The 15,920-nt window shown below is 44.8% G+C and overlaps 2 protein-coding genes across 2 annotated transcripts in view; both read left to right on the top strand.

The window, feature by feature from the left end:
- Positions 1-15,920, top strand: part of TRBV6-5 (T cell receptor beta variable 6-5) — a gene marked incomplete in the record, with an annotated part of 201,106 nt that overhangs the window by 170,645 nt on the left and 14,541 nt on the right.
- On the top strand, positions 2,169-5,505 carry LOC121106429 (trypsin II-P29-like). The gene is made up of 5 exons (XM_040651384.2): positions 2,169-2,266; positions 3,110-3,272; positions 3,964-4,217; positions 4,501-4,637; positions 5,253-5,505. The coding sequence occupies exons 1-5, from the start codon at positions 2,224-2,226 to the stop codon at positions 5,400-5,402; spliced, it is 747 nt and encodes a 248-aa protein (XP_040507318.1). The 5' UTR covers positions 2,169-2,223; the 3' UTR covers positions 5,403-5,505.

The raw sequence follows: 15,920 nt of genomic DNA, 5'->3' as shown, positions 1-15,920 counted from the left end.
TTTTCATTTCCAGCTGAGGAGGCGGCCAGAGAAGCTGTAGTTACAGAAACCACAGTACACAGTACATACTTAGAACAGAATCGATTGAGTTGGAGGGGACCTTTAAAGGTCATCCAGTCCAACTCCCCTGCGACAAAGAGGGACACCTACTGCTAGGTGCTCAGGTTGCTCAGAGCCCTGTCCAACCTGGCCTTGAGCGTCTACAGGACGGGGCATCCAGCACATCTCTGGGTCCCCTGTGCCAGCGCTTCACTAGCCTTACCATAAAAAAAACCAACATTTTTCCTTATGTCCATTCAAAATCTCCCGTTTTAGTTTAAAAGCGTTTCCCCTGGGTACTATCCTGTCTGATAGAATATTTTCCATCTGAATCAGTTTGAAAGCTTCTGTGTATTTTCAGCCAGCAGTGTTAAAACACTGTGTCTGCTTGAAATTTCCTGGAGGAAGTAGCCTGGTTTTCAGCACAGATCTGGCTGCTGCAGAGGTTGTTGCTATTGGCTTAAGGGAAACCGAAATAGATCTATATAAGTAAGTCCCTCACCAGGGCATGCTCTCTGACTTCTGAGGCAGCCAAGAGAATGTGGACAATTTGGTGCATGGTCTTGTACTTCTTTGGAGCAAGTAAGGCATCAGCTGAGACATCATGCTTGTTCTGCTATGGGGAGAATGTAGTCTGCTTTTTAACTGTGTTTCTTCTGCTTTGTCACACAGGAGCTGAGATTAACCAACCCTCAGTTCTGGTGCTGAAAGAAGATGAGAACGCTACCCTGAGTTGCAGTCAAAATGATGATCACAATTATATGTACTGGTATCTGCAGCAGCCTGGGAAGGGTCTGCAATTAATCTATTATTCATATGGAACAAATCTGGACTATAAGGGTGATATTCACACTGGGTACGAGGCTAAGCGGTTAAGCCAAGAAGTCTTTCGTTTAAATATCGTATCTGTCAAGAAGAACCATTCAGCTATCTATTTCTGTGCCAGCAGTTTGGACACAACACTTCAAAGTCACTTGCTTTCTGTACATAAACTCCTCTCCCGTACGTTTTCTCAGAATGGAGAAGTTCTCAGCACAGGGAAACAGTATGTAGGCCAATTGGCTATTCACAAGGCATAGGTTGCTGAGGAGCTGGACCAAGAGAGGTCATGCAGGTTCAGTTTAATTGCTGAATTCCTCTTCTCCGGTCAGCTGCTGATCGTCTATCACATCATAACAATCCTTAAAGTCTGTTAATCAAATCCATATGTATTTTATTCAGAAATTGCTTACACAGTCCAGCTTTCTTCTGCATGCAGCATCAGTCTTTGCTACAGCCTGATAAGCTGTAAGACAATCTCTGTCCATTCAGTTTACCCCTTCCATCTGTGGATGAGTTGTGAGTACTTTTCAGACAACCCTGTGATGTTTCTTCTTGCACATTTGCAGGATTCTCTTTGATTTCACCTACGTCAAAAGCGTTCATAGTTTGGAGACAAAAAGTAGAAGGAGGAACAAGCAGGATGTGAATGTAATTCTATTTACTGTATGATTTCTTCCTGATGGAATGTTTCATACATGCACGAAGAATGCTAGGTCTCTTAAGCAACAAGCTACCAGTGTCTCCCCAGGTAAGGGTTCACTGTCTGTTGATCAGAAAGAGCATCAAAAAAGCACGCACACCACGCAGCACTCTGTTTTCCAGGTTGGGCCTCAGCACACCTGCTGCCTCCCAGGGTCTCAGGAAGCCCTGATGGGAAAACAAACATCATCTTTTTCATTTCATTACCTTTTTTTCCTATACCCCTTTAAGAAAAATTGCCAGCCACTCTCAACAGCACAAAAGATGTCTCAGGGGGCCAGCTGGTAATGCCCTTAGGGAAAAAGGTCTCTGTGAGCCTGTCTATGCTACCTGCTTAAATAAACAAGAGGACACTACAGGCCCTTTCCCAGGCCAAGGCCAGAGCATGCATCAGAACACCTGGGTTAGATGTTACCAAGGGACAACCGACGTCAGCTTGCATTTCTAGAAATACGTGTTCCTGCTTTAGGTATTACAGTCAGCTGTAGCATGGCCGTACTCAGATAAAATAAGTAAATTTGTCCAGGCTGGTACAAGGCCCTGGAAAAGTTAAAGCTGGAGAGACCACGGGCTGGCAAAGATAAAGCTCTCCAGGAGCATAAAGCAGAGGAGTTTCAGAGGCAAGTCCCTGTACATGTCACAGAGCTTGGTGGTGGAAGTACCATGAATTTTCTCTTCCTGATTCTCTCCTGCCTGGGAGCAGCTGGTATGTTCTCGAAAGCTCCTGATCTGAGCAAACCTTCTCCCCTAACCTCTTGCCTCTCCCTCTCTACCTGCACTTCTTCTTCTCCAGTGGCAGAGTATTCTGCTTTTCTTCTCTTTCCACCTACGTCAGAGACTTGGACCCTCAGCCTCCTAGAGAGACAGAGAAGGTAGGATATGACAGGGATATACTGCAGAGAGAGAAAGGAGTGCTGAAAGGGTTTTTGCTGATAGGGATGTGCAATCAGAAAAGGTTCGCTACCACTGTTCCATTGGCTTCAACAAATATGGTTTTTTTCACATTCAAACATGTTCTTTCCTACATTCAAGCACGTTCTTCCTTACAACATCCTCCAGCTCCGTGGAGTCTTTGTGTTTTCTCAGATTCCTTTGCTACCAGCGTTTCCCTTCACCCTTGCTCACCGCTTCTTTCCCCCCAGCAGATTAAAAATTCTGCCAACGTTCTCAACTGCATTTGCCCTCGTCCAATCTCCACTCTATGCAAACGACCACCACGCGCTGTCTACCATGCCATAGCTGTTGCTTGCTGTTCCAAAAGTTCCGTGGAAGGAACACAGTGGAGGCTGCATGCAGTTAATTTGTGAGGCTCCTTGGCAGCTTCTACTCTTTAGTTCTCTTCCTGACTTGAGGTGGTAAAGACAAAGCCTCACGTTTCAGAGCAACACAGGAAGAACTCAGCAGGATCTTTCAGATGTTGTGTGAAGACTTCTGAAGTTTCAAACTCTTTTGGCTCTTGCTAATTCCTCTGTAGCTTGTTGGCTGCTGCTGCACTTGAGGAGAATGGAGTCAGGCCTGGTGCTGTGAAAGCCCATTGTCTTTCTTGCAGTTGCTTTCCCTGGAGGTGCCGATGATGACAAGATTGTGGGAGGCTACACCTGCCCAGAGCATTCGGTTCCCTACCAGGTGTCCCTGAACTCTGGGTATCACTTCTGTGGAGGGTCCCTCATCAACAGCCAGTGGGTCTTGTCAGCTGCTCACTGCTATAAATCGTAAGTATGGATCGGGTTGCGTATCTGGATGGGTTCTACTCAAGTCTTGCAAACACACTGGATCTGGAACTCTGGTGCCTGTTGAGAGAAGACAATCTGAGGGGGCAATGCAACGCATGCTGTACCTGAGGACCAAAGGAGAAACACTACCCTCGGTCTCCCTGCTTTACATCATCTTTCCAATACTGTTGCACTCTTAGCATCCTTCTCCGTTCACCCTAACAAGCCTTTCTGTCCCCATTTGCATGGCTATGTGGCTTACCATTGCCATTTTGTTCGTTTTCATTCCTTCACATCTTCCCCGTGGACCTTTCTTTGTCCACAGACAAGATTTAGGAAGATTTACGAGACACCGCTGTGCAGAGGCAGCACAGCCTAGTGATCATGTGCCCCTGCAGTGGGAAACTTATTCTCCCTTCCTGAAGCATTGCTCTAGGTGTCTGGAGTCATCCATCCATCCACCACTGCCACAGCTGCAAGCTGAGGATCTGCTGGCCCAGATGCCCATCTGGCAAGGCTTTTCAGACTCTGTCTTCCACAAAGTCCAAAAGTTTCTAGAGCTCTGTGACACGTTAACCTTTGATTAGGGCAGCGCTCTCTTACTCTCTTCCAAGAGTCTGCATACCCCATGTGGCACAAAGCTGCTCAACCCACGGCTAACTGCTGTTTTTCTCTGCTGGCAATTTTGCAGCCGTATACAAGTGAGGCTGGGAGAGTACAACATCGATGTGCAGGAAGACAGCGAAGTAGTCAGAAGTTCATCAGTAATCATTCGCCATCCTAAATACAGTTCAATAACCCTCAATAATGACATTATGTTGATCAAGTTGGCATCTGCGGTGGAATACAGTGCCGACATTCAACCCATAGCTCTGCCCAGCTCCTGTGCCAAGGCGGGGACCGAGTGCCTGATCTCAGGGTGGGGAAACACGCTGAGCAATGGCTGTGAGTATCAACACGCGCAGCAAGTACCGGTTTGCGCTTCTCCCGCTCTAGCACCGCGTTCGTGAGACCTGACGTCTTTCCTTGTTCTGCCTGCAAAGTCACCACGCTGCCCTGCCAGTGTGCCTCAGTATACAGTGCACTTCAAATTTGCTCCTGTAGCTTAAGGGTTTGCTCTACCCTGCTTTGCTGGATGGCTCTCGCAGATAGGTCTTCAGGTCTTTTTGTTAAGTGACAGAACTGGGTCCCAGGAAAAAAACAAATGTTGTCGCTACTCTCCCGGTAGACAATTACCCTGAACTTCTCCAGTGCCTGAACGCTCCGATTCTGAGTGACCAAGAGTGCCAGGAGGCCTACCCAGGTGATATCACCAGCAACATGATCTGTGTCGGGTTCCTGGAGGGTGGGAAAGACTCGTGCCAGGTAAGAGTTGATGTTGGTGCAGAGCCCTGGGCCACACACCCCCAGGGTGCCCCAGGCTGTATGGTGTGTTTCAGCACTTGGCAGTGTGCTTAGGCCTCCTCCTAGAGTCGTAGAATGGCTTAGGGTGTGAGGGACCTTCAGGATCACTGAGCTCCAAGCCCCCGCCTTGGGCAGGCCGGGTTGCCACCAACCAGATCATGCTGCCCAACACCCTATCCAGCCTGTCCTTGCACACCTCCAGAGGGACGCGGCATCCGCAACTTCTCTGGTCAATCTCTTCCAGCGCCTCACAAGCCTTTCACTAGAGAGGATGCCTCATCATTCTGTGTTCTTTTCTGACACAGTATCTTTCCAGCAGGGTTTGGCTGCAGCATGGCCTTTGCCAAAAACAGCAGGTCCAACCACATCTGCTGGGCACGCAGTATAGTCACAGTGAATTGTTAGGAACTAGGGAAGTCCAGCAAACAAGGACTGGTATCTGCCTGCGCTCCCATCTCAGGGCCTGCTGCATTTCCCGGTGCATTGCCTAGATTCTTTGCACCAGGTCACAATCTTTCCAGGTGACAGTCTGCTTTCTTGATTTAGAAGTTCATGCCCCTAATTTTTTCTCTCCAGGGTGACTCGGGTGGACCAGTTGTGTGCAATGGAGAACTGCAAGGAATTGTGTCCTGGGGAATTGGATGTGCTCTGAAAGGCTATCCCGGAGTTTACACCAAGGTCTGCAATTACGTTGACTGGATCCAGGAAACCATTGCAGCCTACTGACAGCCAGACGGCCTCATGGCTCCTTGGCTGCTCCCCTCCTGCCCTTATCATTTTCCTCTTAAGAAAATGGCAACAGCACAAATAAAAACCTTACTTAAATGAACCTTACAGATAGTTACTTTGGAGGCTGAAGCTCATCAGAGCCAAGTTGGGTTCCCTGCAGCCTTACACCAGCCCCTCCCCAGCCTTCCCTGCTGCTCTGGCTAAGGTGTGCTCGCTGGTAGCTGCGCTCCAGAGTTGCACGGCTGGCAGGCAATGGGAGTACGACACCGTGCTACCGTTCAAGAAGTCTTCTGAGGCAGGCAGGCAGAAAAGCAGTTTCCTTTACTCCCGGTCTTCTTACTGAGAAGGGAGCTGTTGGAGCAGGTCCCTGGGTGTGGCCCTACAGCAGCTGAGAAGAGTTCCATTTTGCTCCTGTCAGGGGTGAAATTATCTCCTCACTGTTCCTGTAAAAGCTTTGACGGTAGCCATTACAGCAGTGTTGCTAGGTGGAACAGCAATGAGAAGCCACAAGCGCAGTCCAATGGTACCTGTGGCCAGGGGTACTTTCCCCTTCACTTGCCCAGAGACACCGGAGCCAGGAGTACTGGGTCCTCCAGTGCCGAGTAGGTAATCCAGGCTGCCTGCAACGGAAAGGTAAACAATGGGAAACAGGCGGCAAGAATGCCGGATACTTGATAGCAGTGTAAAGCATAAAAGGAAGATCAAGTGGAAGGATGGAGGGAGGGAAAACAAGAAGGGAAGGAGGGAGGGAAGGAAGGAAGGAATGGAAGGGATGGAAGGGATGGAGGGACAGAGAGAGAAAGGAAGGAGAGCATCTTTTCAGTTGAGGGTTCCTGTTTTGTTGTTGTTGTTGTTTGTTTGTTTGTTTGTTGGTCAGGTTTTTTTCTTTAAAGCAAAGTAGGGGAGTTATGCCTCCTGTGAGAGTGCCTGAGATCAGAAACTAAGGAGGGAGACCTGGAGGAATTTGTGCCAGAGCAGTGAGAGAATGAGAAAGTACAGAGAGACCACGTCACTGAAAAATTAGGAGAGGAACCGTAGTCATACATGGAGCCTGTAGATACACAACCTCAGCCTCTGAGGCAGGAAGCAGACAGTGTTCTGGGAGTTCCTCACTAAATGGCAGGAAAGGGAAAGAGTGAAGGTGACGGTGAGGGTGAGGGTGAGAGAAAGGGTGAGGGAAAGGGTAACAGAAAGAGAAAGTGAAAGGGAATGGAAGGGAAGGGAAATCACAGCAGATGGGAGACTTCATTTTTAGTGTACGTTTTCAATTGGTGTCATCCCTTACATAATCTGCAGAGAGGGGCTAGAAAGATGTTCCTTGAAGAACCCCGAGGCAGTGTGTACTGGGCCACTGCTGGACAGTTTTATCATCTCCAAACCTAGAAGCTGTGTCTTTACTGTGAGAATCTAGGACGGCATGTTAAGGGGAGGAAAGAGAGGCCAAGGAGGGACTGGGAATGGTGCAAGTTCCTTGCAAGGATGGTGAGATGGAAAGTTGGGTGGTATGCAAAAGCTAGTTTAGGAAGCTGGTTTAGGTGTGGGAGCTAATGAGGCTGGCGTAGTGAAATAGCCTGGAGGAGAAGGAGGAACTCACACCACATGAGCAGATGCAGCTGGATGAGAAATGGAATCAGAATGACCTGCTTGGAGATGGCGGTGTGAAAGAAAGAGCACAGGACTGAGGGGACAAGGGTTCTGCAATGGCAAGCCCAAGGAGGAAAGGTTTTTGCAAGAAGAATTCTCTGCAGACAGCTGGGCACAGAGAAACTTTATGCACCAATGCAGCCTACGTAAGGAACCTGGCAGCAGATGCCTTAAATCTGCTAAGACTAAAGAGCCATTTAGTTGCTGTTACTGAAATCTGCTGGGATCACTCCCACAACTGGAGCGCTGCAACAAATGGCAAGAAGCTCGTCAGAAGGGACAGGCGTGGAAGGGGGGGCACTGGTGAGGCACAAGGTGTTAGAAAGTGTTTGGATGTTGTAGAGCTTGGGGCTGGGAATGACAAAGTCGAGCCACTGTTCCAGAGGGCAGACTTCAAACTGTTCAGGACACTGGTAGGGTGGTTCCCTTGGGAGTCAGTCTGGAAAGGCAAAGGGGTCCCGGAAGGCTGGATGCTGCTCAAGAAGGAAGTCTAAAAGGCACAGGAGCAGGCTGTACTGAAAGATGGGCCAACAGGGAAGAAGACCAGTGTGGTCGAACAGGGAAGTTATTATACTGAGACTCTTGGTGAAGAAGAGGGTTTATCTCCTCTGAAAGAAAGGCTGTGCAACTCAAGAAGAGGATAAGGAATTTGCTAGCAACCGCAGGGAGAGAATCCGAGAGGCTAAAGCTCAGCTTGAGCTCAACCTGGCCACTGGGGTAAAGGTCAACAATAAATGTCTTTACAAATACACTAACACTAAGCGGAAGCCAAGGAGAATCTCCATCCCTTACTGGGCGTTCTGGGGAACATGACCGCTGAGGAAGAGGCTGAGGTTCTCAGTGCCTTCTGTACATCCATCTGTCTTTAATGGTCAGACCAGTTATCCTCAGGGTGGGCACTCAGCCTCCTGACCTGGAACTCCGGGCTGCGGGGCAGAATATAACTCCACGATTGAACCTCCACGATTCAGGTGGAAACAGTTAGAGGCCTTCTACTCCATCTAGACTGTCACAAGTCCATGGACTCAGATGGGATTCACTCGAGGTTAGTGAGGGAGCCGACGGAGGTGACTACCAAGCCGCTTTCCACTATCTGTCAGCAGTCCTGGAAAACCAGAGAGCTCCCAGATGACTGGAGACTTGCTAATGTGGTACTCACCTATAGGGGGGATCATAAGGGAATGTGGGGGACTACAGGCCTGTCAGCTTGTCCTCAGTGCCAGGGAAGGTTATGGAACAGATCATCTTGAGTGTAACCATATGACGTGTGCAGGACAGCCAGGGGATCAGGTCCTGCTTGACCAACCTCACCTCTTTCTATGATAGGGTGACTCAGCTGGTGGATGAAGGAAAGGCTGTTGATGCAGTTTACCCAGGCTTCAGCAAAGCCCTTGACACTGCCTGCCACAGTATTCTCCTGTGGCACACAGGAGAAGCTGTCACATCTCGTCTTATGCTCTATTCCACATTAAGGAGGTGACCTCAGTGATTTCCGTGAAGCTTCCTGTTAGATGGGACTGCATCTGCTAGCCCAGGAGCAGAGTGGCTGCCACAGCTCCACACCCCTAGGCCCAGCCAGCAGCAAGGCTGAGAATGTATTCTCAGGTGACGCGCATAAATACTACACCTTCCTATATTTGGGGTCAACTACACAAATCAAAACAGGCAGACATACCCACTACTCACACCAGCAGAAACAGCACCAATGGCTTCATCCTGGGCATCCTCCTTTTCATGGGTTTTAACGTTTGTGCCTTATGGGCTTCTTTGCGGTTCACATGTGCGGAAATTCAGTAGCTTGGGGGGTCAGAATAAGGGAGCTCAGTTAAAACCTGTCTTCATCTTAACAACAGAGGAAGCACTCTGGTGGATCAGGTTGAAGGGCCACGGTTCTAAAATATGTACGTGCTCATGTACAATTGCTACGGATGCTACGTGAATGCTACTGGATCCCAGAAAAAAAAAAATAATGAGCGGGAGGTGATGAGAATAGCTGGTAAGAGAAAGAACTGGGAATCAGTAGGGAGGACCTCCCGTAAGAGGTCCTCCCACTTATACTCCACTTGACTAAAATTTCTAAGAGACTTATATAGCGCCATGGTGGATCCCTCACTGTCATGCTGGGGTCCTAGTCTCCTGATTGACCAACCTGCATAAATGTTACTTTGCTTTCGGGTCTTCCCTAACATAAGCTACGCTATGTGTGCTATGTGAAGGACAACAATACGTATTTCTATAAATACATCAACAGTAAGAGGAGAGCTAGGGAGCGTCTCCATCCCTTGCTGGACACCGAGGGCAACACAGTGACCAAGGATCAGGATAAGACTGAGGTAATTATTGCCTTCTTTGCCTCAGTCTTTAATAGTAAGACGAGTTACTCACTGGTGTCATGGTTTTATGATTTTAGTTATCAGTATTCCACATCGTAACATCATGTAGTGCACAGTGAAGTAAAGAGTGAATGCTCCAGTTCCGGGTACCCGTCCCAGAAAAGAAGACCTACTATATACTACATACCCCAGAGGACATTGCGTTATTTGTGTTTCCGTTTTCCACTCAAGGGTAAAGATAAATAGCATCCACGAAACATTTTCCCTGCCATTTTGATCTCAGCAGCACGTGAGCTCCCTAGACATTCTTGTCACAGCATTAGAGTAAAACCTTTGGCTTTCCGGCACTGTCTTGCATTTTATTTGTTTTATTAGCTTCAATTCATATCTTTTTTGATTATATCGTATTATAGTGTGTTATCTTGCATTGCAATATCTTATTTAGTCAATTAATTTGTTTCTCCCCAGATTGCTGCCGCTGTTTTTTTTTTTAGGCCCATCTCTCTATTCTTTTCCCTTTTTTCCCTTTTCCCTTTTCCGGGGCATGAGTCCGTGGGTCCCCTCACCTCACTAGTCATGGGACTGGGCCGATCCAGCCTGTAAACCGTTAGAAGTCTGGCCAGTAGTGACACACACACGCACGCACACACACACACACACACACACACACACACAAAAAAAAAAAAAAAAAAAAAACAACCAACAACCATGAAACCCTGGTGTGTGGTTTTTTTTCTCCAAACTGTGATGCCTGTAACTGCACGCCTCTATACAGCTGCTGAATTGATCGTCTTAGTCCAACAATTCTGGTTAAGGCTGAGGGAAAGTGTCCTGTCCTGGTTGTTAAAGCAGTGAGACGTAGGACTTGAAAGTGTTGTGGTAAAACCCAAAAATTTATAAACTGGCCTCTACTGTAACACTGCCAGCATTGAGGCAAAGGTTATACGCCAGTGTCATACACAACGAGGAAAATGTTCCTTAATTCAAGGGATTTCATCAGCCTGTTGACTGACATGGCCCAATAAACCACATATACCCACTGATAGCAGTTTATGGAATTCTATGGAAAAGCTCCAGAATTACATCTGAGTGCTAGATGTGAGGGAAGCATCTATGAGAATTCCTTTGAGAGCTTGGTCAAATTCACTGTGGGGATGAGAGACTTAATTCTACAGAAAGCTCCTCCACATCACTATGGGGGACTTGCAGTGTTCTTGAATCCTTTGGTGGCTTCTGAGGCTATAATTCAACAGGCTGCTCAATTAGTTGCTGACCTTGGAGAAACCGAGTGCCTAAGATCAAAGTGTAATATTCAAGAAGTACTGAAAAACCTATACTGACTTGGAAGTCCAAGAATGAAGATTCCTCCCCGCCCCCCACCTCCCCAGAAGGGATTCTGCAGTCAGGGACTGTGAGACATTCTTACACGTGAATGTAGTATAACCCCATACGGGCTGGGATAAAATTTTATAATATTAATAAGCAACCCAACCATGTCCTCCTAAACCTAAGTCAATTAAATGAAAAATGATACTTTACACCTTTCCCCATTAGAAAGAAAGGTATCATAACTATAAATAGTATTCCTCCACAGGTGTGGAGGCTAGAAAATGTCCTAACACCATCTAAGAAATGTCGGTCACCTCAGGGTGCCTGGCAGCCATGACTCCTAGAGAACCTATGTGAACTACGTACGAACTCTGAAGTGGGACAAGACTGCTGTCTGCTGGCACTTCTTGGATATTACCTTTTGACAGTGCCCATCTATGTGATACTAGCATCACATAGAACTTCTTAAAATTAATACAGAGGAAGTGGTTTGCATGCTTTTACACAAAAGACATTATGTTTCAGAGAGTCTGCTACTGACAGTAAGACCCATAAAGGGATTTAAGTAGGAAGGTTTTAGACTTGGAACAAATGCTACTGACATAAGAGAAAGTCTTGACTCAATGCAGGCAAGTAACATCCCACTAGTGTTATCATTTGGACAGAAACAGAAAAAATCCTAAGTGTATTTTTTAAAATAATTCAATTTAAACAAAAACTGTTTGCCATTATTTTTAAAATTAGTGAGCTAAGCATACTGTTTTGCTGCTGTAGAAAAGGGGGTATTGCGGAGGCACCTATTGCCTGTCCAGTATTTGAAATGACCTTCTGTAGATTTATGTTTTGATCCTAAATGTTCAGCTTACTCTGATTTTCTTATTCACTTCCCTGGGGCCCTGACAGCTCTTCCTAGCTGAGCAGGATAAACTAAGAGGAAACAATTTATGATTTTTCCCAGGAGAACTAACTTATTTCAAACAATTGTATCTGCTGCTGACAGATTATCAAAATAGTTTCAAGTGAAGCTTTTAGATAGCAACATGAACTATGGGTGCTTATTCATATTGCTATACCTGGATAGTTTCTGTGAGAAGAGGAGACCTGGATGGGCTGAACATACCCCATATCTAAATATTAAATACACCTTTCTTTCATTGTATTGCCTCAGTGTCCACCAGTCTGCACAGTCTCACATGAATCTTTCATCATAGCTGGGCAAACCGGGTATGGGGAAAAAATGTAGTTTTTTGTCTTCATTGAGTTATGTGTAAGAAAGAAATATGAAAGTACCTTATAACCTGTCACCAGAAATCCCCACCCTATTCAGTCTCCAAAATGAAGTCAAGCTCTTGCTCTTAAATTAAGCTTTTTCATCAGTCATAGGCAACCTGCAGAAGACTGTATTTCTGCTTCCTGCAACAGGCAGCCAGAGGAGTACAAGCTAATTGCCCAGCATCCTACTTCCATCCCTTTCAGAGAAACTGGCAAGTACAGCAGAGATTGAAGAAGATATTCACAGTCAGGCAAGGCTATGAAGAGAAACACCAGTCTGTAGTAAGCAAATCACTTTCAATGTGAAACAATTACAGAAGGCTTGAGTTCTGTTGTCATCCTGGGGTGTAAGAGTGGGAATGAAAGCACCATGACTACTGCCATGAAATTACATGGTGAAAAATAAGTGCAAATAAAACTAGGTAGTCATAACAAAGAATCATTTTTGTCTAAAGGAAGAGCTGTTGGAATGATATTTTAATAGATAATGTTTACAACAGGAGCTAATTGTACTATCACACAGACAGAGCAGTGGCAGAGGAAGGAAGTGGCCTGTGGTTTCCACAGAAAATTTTTATGGTGACTGGATGACAAAATGATGGAGTGGAGACACAGGTGGAATTGTTTTTGTACGAGACTGTACCGTTGTGGGGACAGGGGGATCCACAATGATTCATTTCCCAGGAGGTCTTTACAAAAACCTGTATTTGCATAAGCCATATGGGAGAGTGTGCTAAGACAACTAGAGAGCATTCTACAGCACAGTGGACATGTTCTGTCTTGGTTTCTCTTGACAGGCATAGTATGTTTGAACTTACCTTCCTCGTCTGAGAGCTGCAAGCCTATCCTGTCTGGAAAACAAGCCAGTGGATTCTGGGATGACCTTGAAATAATTTTCAGCAAACCAGATTGACTGCAGATGCATCTATATCTCTCACAGTATGTGAAGCAAACAATATCTTTCTGATGCAATAACGTTTTCTGTTACCCCTCAAAATGGTTCTTTATTAATGTGACAGAAGAATCTGAAATGTAGCATATATTTTTCAGAAGCAGTATATAAAAAGGTTATTACGGCTTTCTCTTGCAAGTAAGTCTCCAGTGTCCACAGACTGACTCATGCCCGTCAAGGTGATGTTTTCCTCAAATCCTTCTCCATGATGTCATTGCAGTTTTCCTGGAGACGATAAAGGATTTGTCTGAGACCAGCTAACTGATTCTTCTGGACAGTCCTTGTGTGAATTATTTTCAACCTGTCAGAAAATTGAATGGAATCCTGTGAGACTATCAGATGGCTGAAGGGGAAAAAAAATGGGTTCGTCTTAATTCACTACCACAAAGGAGAAGCACCTAAATGAAAACGCGTGTGACTGTGACCACCACAAATCAACTTGATTCTTAAGTTTCACAAGTTAAAGAAATAAAACATTCTCAATATTTAGAGTGTGAGCCTGACAATATGGAAGCTGTAGTTATGGAGTAATTATATTTCTAGACATTGACCCCCTTACACCAGTTTGAGCACCTCCATACAGTTTATGTCTACAAAATGAGAACAGCACATGATATCAGTGAGGAAAACATGGCAATTAGTTTTTTCAGAATCTCTCTCTAGGAATGAAATATAGACAAAAATACAAATGAACTCTGAAAAACTGCTCTTATAAATGCTACAGATGATATAATGAGATCTCAAGCTGTTGCTCTGCCACAATCATTTAGATAGAGATTGAGTTTCCAGGTATGATAAATATTGTTTAAGCTTTTGCTTACTAAACAGCAGTGCACTCTTTCTCTTAACTTATGCTACAACAGTATGTCATAGTGACAGTAACATGATTTTCGGTGATGGCACGAAACTTACAGTGATCGGTAAGAAAATTTTCTTTTTTAAATAACTTTAAATCCTGGGTATTCTCCTCAGATTACTTCACTTCAGCATTATTCTCCTCTCGTTATTAAACTGATGTTTTACTGATGTCATAGTTGCCTTGTCTACTTTAGAGGCTAGATTAAGTTCACTATTCTAGATAGGGACACATATTTCACTTCGAATAACTGAAAGAAAACATTTTCTGTGATAAAGAGCTGTCTGTCAAACAAGTTAGGTTGAGAATGGGTTGAAAAATATATGCACGTCATCAATATTCTTAATAAATCAACATCTGCAAAAATCACTGTTCTTGGAAAGTGTAACTGTGCTTCCAGGTTACAACGCAGATATCACTGAAATGCTATCTGACTTAGTTACATTTAGGAGAGGTCTCAAAAAGAAAATCAAGACTCTAAAAACAAATTACTTTGAATCTTATGGGGGTAAACTAAAACACGTTAAATCAGATAACTGGGAAAGACATATGTCTACTAGTTTTTAGTTAACAAAGCAGAAGGAAGGAGTACTCAGCTTTATCACAGGCAATGCTAACAGCTCTATGCAGCTTTTTAGCAATCGATTGTTCTAGAAAACAGCTCTCTACGTCATGGCAAGATTCTTTCTGTATAACATGTTTGTCAGGATGGTGCTAAAAAGTCTATTTGGAATAAGAGTCATACTGTTTCAGAATAGATGATAAAAAGCTTATGAATATTGCCAAAAGACTATTTTCAAAATAAAATAACTTCTGAAGAACATTTATTTCTGGGTCACAGTTCTGGATTTGGACTCCTTCCAAATCCAGAGGAAAACAAATGTGTTTCTGGGACTGATTAAATCACAGAATCATAGACTGACTTGGCTTGGAAGGGACGTCAAGGATCATTAAGTTCCAACCCCCCTGCCGCAGGCAGGGTTGCCAGTGATGGCGATCTCTTCTTCTCATTACTGTTATTCCTGGGATTAGAAGAACTGATGCCTCATGCTTTTTTACCAGGTCCTTCCCTGCAGAGAAAAGAAAAACTTTCAAGTGTTTGTTCTGTCCCCATAGGAAAAAATGGAGGCCCTTAGTTTGAGGTGATCAATTAATATTTTTTTTTAAAGACAGTGTGAATCTGTGGTGCTGGTGAAAAACAATACACTGATCCATCGTTGACTGCTGACACTAAGAACCACCGCATTTGCTAAAAAAAACAGAACACTTATTTTATAAGAAAAGACTATTCATGATGTTGGAAAGAGATGGGGAAATAAGGAATTGAGTCTGTTCAGTTGAAAATAAGGAAAGAAATCTGCTGTCTTTGTATGAGGAATATGTTCTAATACTGCATGTTCTTAAGTGTCCTGTAAAGAATTGTTGAAAGCTGCACAAACTGATTCACCTCTGCCTGAATAAGAATGCTCTGGAAGAGGAATTTCTGGGACTTGTCTCACCAGTTTAGACAGACAGATGAAGTTGCTATTCCTTTACAGACCTTTCCTTTATTTCCTAGGAGACCATAAATTAATGTACTTTGTGTTTCACTGTCTACTGGTACCACATGAGGGAGGGTTAGTCCAGAAGCTTTGTTCAGAGAACGGACAGTAGCAGGGAGGTTCTAATGCAGCTGCAAAATAGTGTGAATAACGAAAGACTGATCTTTGGCACTGGGACAAAACTCACAGTTCTAGGTAAGTCAAAAGTCTGATCTCTGTAGCATATGTGATACTGTTTTAGTGGACACTAAATTTCTTAACTAACAGCAGAATAACGGTAATTTTTTCCCCCATCCACAAGGACAGGACAGATGCTTTGTAGATTATTTATTAGGAAAAAAATGGAAGATGGATATGGAAGCATAGGGTTTGCAGGCACTAATTTTAAGATCCTTCTGAGCTTTGGCTTGTGCTGCTCTGTCTTCCCTCACTGAAAGCTTCACGATGGGAGAAATGAAAAAGATATCTCTGCTCCCATTGTCTAAGAAAACAGATCCTTCTTTGGTCTGCATGTTTTGTGAGTTCTTCCATCTCACTATGTATCAATCAAAAGCAACATTTAGGAGGTATGACCATGCTCACTGTTCA

The sequence above is a fragment of the Gallus gallus genome, chromosome 1, assembly GCF_016699485.2.
Source record: "Gallus gallus isolate bGalGal1 chromosome 1, bGalGal1.mat.broiler.GRCg7b, whole genome shotgun sequence".
NCBI lineage: Eukaryota > Metazoa > Chordata > Aves > Galliformes > Phasianidae > Gallus > Gallus gallus.
This window is presented reverse-complemented; position numbering and strand designations above follow the sequence as displayed.